This window comes from Sinocyclocheilus rhinocerous, unplaced genomic scaffold, assembly GCF_001515625.1.
Source record: "Sinocyclocheilus rhinocerous isolate Xijiao unplaced genomic scaffold, SAMN03320098_v1.1 scaffold2733, whole genome shotgun sequence".
Lineage (NCBI taxonomy): Eukaryota > Metazoa > Chordata > Actinopteri > Cypriniformes > Cyprinidae > Sinocyclocheilus > Sinocyclocheilus rhinocerous.
The window spans coordinates 42,826-47,275 of record NW_015650021.1 but is presented as its reverse complement, the minus strand read 5'-3'; the positions used below and the strand labels follow the sequence as shown (position 1 = coordinate 47,275).

The window sequence follows — 4,450 nt, the reverse complement described above, 5'->3', positions numbered from 1 at the left end:
TTCATTACTGGATGAATCAGCGTTTTTGAACGAATCTCTTGAATGAATGATTCAATGACTCACTCAAGATTCACTTGTTTCATTACTGGATGAATCAGTGTTTTTGAACGAATCTCTTGAATGAATGAATCAAAGACAAATACATTTTAACAGCCCCTTTTCACCACCTAAACAAAAAGATGCAACATTGATAGGTGGAATTGAAATTTTAATTTACAGCAGTTATCTGATTCCTGACCTTATGTATCTTATTCTGGAATTGGAATTGATTTTCGATTCCCAACTCTACTGATTTTCTCACGGTCTCTCGTCTGCAGCGAAGCGGAGGCCGTCTACCTCCGAGACAAACTGTACGGCGCTGCGCAGACGTCTCAGCCGGCTTGTGTCCCGAGAGACTGCGATCCGCTCCGGAGGAGCTCAGAGACCAGCGCTGACTCGCTGCCGCTCTTCTTCTGCACTCCGCCCTATAGCCCCACTTCCTCCCACTGCTCCTCTGACTTCCTGTCCGAGGGGTCCGGCGCGCTCTGTCTGCCTCAGCCTTCCTCTGACCCGATCTCTGACCCGTTCTCTCCTGTGCTCTGTCCGGCTGACGCTCACCTGGTCCCGGTGTACGGCGTCTGCGAGGCTCTGGAGGACTTCGGTGTGTTTGTGATGCCGGAGCCCTCGCCCCCTGCTGAGGGGCCCTTGCTGTACAGCGAGACGGAGCGGGCGGAGATCGGGACGCTGGCCCGGCAGATCCGCTCTCTGGCCAGCAGCTTCGACGCCTACAGCAGGACAGGGCCCGATCCGGCCCCCGGGGCCCTCTGCTGGCCGGAGCCGCTGCTGGAGCCCGTCATCCACTGCATCCTCACAGACTGGGGACGAGGCCCGATGGAGCCGTCCCCAGCGGAGCTGCATCCCTGTGTGTACACCGCTCCCACGCTTTGACCACCAGCCCACGAACTCAAGGCCCTGACCCACACTAGTAACCAGTCTCGCAGCATCCCCCGGTGAAAACCTCTTCCTTCATGTACTGAAAGTGCTCTGTTCTCACGCACTAATGCTGTTCTTAATACACTAAAAATGATTCTTTAGTACTTCTTAAGATAAACTTAAGATCATCTAACTGTGCTATTTTGCGACACCATGAATATGAACTAAAATGCAGTTTTAACATACTCTCTCTGTATTTAAAATGTATTTAGTCAGCACTTGTAGTACACTTGAACCATCTTTCATACACTAGTACACTCAAGTGTACTACAAGTGCTGACTAAATACAGTTTTTAAATAAGTACAAAATTAGTGCACCAGAATAGAGCACTTTAAGTACATGATGGAAGTGCACTTTTTTAACCTAGGGCTAGTTAGTCACAGTAATAATATTACTTTTTGCAGTAACTAGTAGTGTAACTAATTACTTATAAGATTTCAGTAATAATATTACAGTTACTATCCATAAAACAGCTCGTTACTTAGTTAATATTGATGCCTCAACCCCTACTGATTTAAAGTCCAACAATCCAATAATTCCTAGATTTATTTTCATAATTTCCACAACTTGCACAGGCACATGAAGTCACCAGAGCAGCAGGCATAAAGAATATGAAAAAGCTTACATTCAGCAGATGGAAATATTGGCATTATGTTGATTTTGTCAGGAGAAAAGCTGCTCTGAACACTGACGTAGAAGCTTTACTCTGGCGTTACGGCTCGCCCTCATCCCTCTGATCACAATATAAATTGTATAAAATCTTTTAAGAGAATGAAACATTTTCTTATGAAATTATATGATTTCTTTTGATAAAATACATAATGGAATATAATCGTATATGGGTATAACAGAGAACGTATAGCTACAATTAACCAAGCTACACTTGACAATTAATGAGATTAATACAACACTGTTATTAAACGTTAATATTAATCAGCACTGAGTGTTTGTTATAACTTCTGACTGCGATCCAGTGTGGATTTTGGTCAAATGATGAAGCAGAAATATATTGTTAGTAACATTTTAGAAGAATTTAATGGGGAAGATACTTCTGTGGGGCGTGAAAGAAAAGTGATAACTAGTAGTGTAACTAATTACTGTTGCCAGAAAGTAATAAGTAATAATATTACGTTTGAAAGGAGTAACTAGCCTAACACTAGTAACCCAGTATGGCATATTGCCGTCACAGTGGCACAGTTTCTCCTTGTTTCTGGAGAATTATTTACACGCCTGCAGTGCTTTATGAATGTGAAGAATGTGTCCTCTTTCTGATGTGTTGCATGTAGATGTAGTTTTTGTGAAGAGCTCAATAATAAGCTACTCTGCACTTTCTCATGAGACACAAACAGCACAGAAGATCCTCAGACAAGTCCAGAGCGATGAGCTAAAGCTAGCTCGTGAAGCCAGTGAGATCTGTCTGTGGTGTTGCTGTATATTTATTTTCTGAGGGTTATGTTAGATCTGTAGATCATTCCAGCACACAGATGCTCTGTTTTTATATATGAATGTAATGTTGTGTGAAAGTTTCTCTCGCGGCGTCACTGAAACTCGGCCTTATGTTTGCAGTCTCTGCACAAAACATGCACAACATGTACAAAACAAACAGCTTATTTATATATTCTTGCTCTTTGTTTCTATTTTTGTATGTAATGTCAATAAAGTTGCTAAGAGAACTGAAACTGTGGTCTGTTTAGTCATCCTCATCCAGAAACCATATATATATATATTTGCAAAAAGAAAATTGACTGGCTTCAATGATAATCACTTAGAATTATTTTATATGATTAATATATGGTTTATATAATTATTATACGATTTATATTATTATTAATCCGTTATGCACAAGCAATTTTAGTTCTACAATAATTATAAAGCATTTAATTTAAATGAATATTTCTTTAAAGTTGTCCAAATGAAGTTCTTAGCAATGCATATTACTAATCAAAAATTAAGTTTTGATATATTTACGGTAGGAAATTTACAAAATATCTTCATGGAACATGATCTTTACTTAATATCCTAATGATTTTTGGCATAAAAGAAAAATGTATAATTTTGACCCATACAATGTATTGTTGGCTATTGCTACAAATATACCCCAGCGACTTAACACTGCTTTTGTGCTCCAGGGACACGTATACAGATCATATGTAATATAAATAAGCTGTAGAATCAGTAGATAACTCTTTACCGTTTATTTCAGCTGCTTACACACTAAATCTTCACTTGTCACACAGTTTCTGAAAGCTGACACTCAAACAGCAGAAGCACACACCAAATCTGCAAAACCATACACTGATTCTCAGCCTTTGACTCAGTTTTCAATTTCACAAAACACATTTTGCAAAACACAACACACAGTTCTCTATGCAACACACAAACATCGAACAGGAATTACAGTTTTTTACGATTGCTTACACACTAAAATTAAACTTTTCCAACAATTAGCAAAACCTTACACTCAATGATTCTCCATGTTGACTGATTTGGGTATATGGAGAGAAATCAATGATATTTTCGTCAGTCTGCAGCATTGGTCTTGTGTAGTGTTTGGTGAACTATTGTATAGTTGCACTTTCTCTGTGTACTTCATTTACAGTACTCTAATCACTGAGAATTAGACTTGCTAAAAGTGTTTTAGGTTAGCAACAGCAGTGTGTAACTGGTTCAAAAAGATTAAAGTCATATGAAATGTGTGTTTCGTATGGTAACAAAATATTGTTTTTATAAAGTTGTGTATAGTTTTGACAAAAGTGTTCCATTTTGCAAATGATCTGAAGTGTTGTGCTACTTTGGTGTAGGGTTGTGTTAATTGTGTGTAGTGTTTTGACTAACCGGGCTCTGTTTTCAAAATTGTGCTTAAGCAATCGTAAAAAACTGTAATATTATGGCAAAGGTGTTTGCAAATGTTTGCTTTTGAGATGTGTTTGTGATATTTTGAATGCAGTGATTCGTTTTGCAACATTTTGCATTTTGTGTGCAATTCTTGGATTTGTGTGTAAAGTAAAAAAAAAAAAGCAACGTTTTGAAAATTTGTGTAAGCAGTTGAAAAAAAAAACCTGTAAAAATGACTATACTGTATGTGACCTTACATGTTTAAGTCTCTATCGCTATATATTATTAACTATATAAACCAACTTAACAAGTTTCACTTGTGACTGCACTCATAGAACAAGATTATTTTGTCCTCTCTCATAGACAAGTACTTTCTTCAGTGTAAATATGTTTAAATTCCTCATATTCTTCAATCTCTTAACCTCTAGCAAAAGAGTTTTGTATCTCGCTGGCTCTCTCGAGAGAAGTGAATCACACTCGCTCTGTGTTGTGATTGGCTGTTTTGGATTTAACCCATCCAAAGTGCACACACACACGGAGCAGTGGGCAGCCATTTATGTGTGTGTGTGTGAGTGTGTGTGTGTGAGTGTGTGTGTGAGTGAGTGTGTGTGTGTGTGAGCGTGTGTGTGTGTGTGTGTGTGT

The 4,450-nt window shown here is 38.9% G+C and overlaps 1 protein-coding gene across 1 annotated transcript in view; it reads left to right on the top strand.

The window, feature by feature from the left end:
* npas4l (neuronal PAS domain protein 4 like) overlaps positions 1 to 927 on the top strand; it is a gene marked incomplete at its 5' end in the record, with an annotated part of 7,728 nt that extends 6,801 nt beyond the window's left edge. The window contains one exon of the mRNA XM_016516391.1: positions 318 to 927. Coding sequence (XP_016371877.1) covers positions 318 to 927 — 610 coding nt within the window. The remainder of the gene's footprint in view (positions 1 to 317) is intronic.
* Between the last annotated feature and the right edge of the window lie 3,523 nt (positions 928 to 4,450).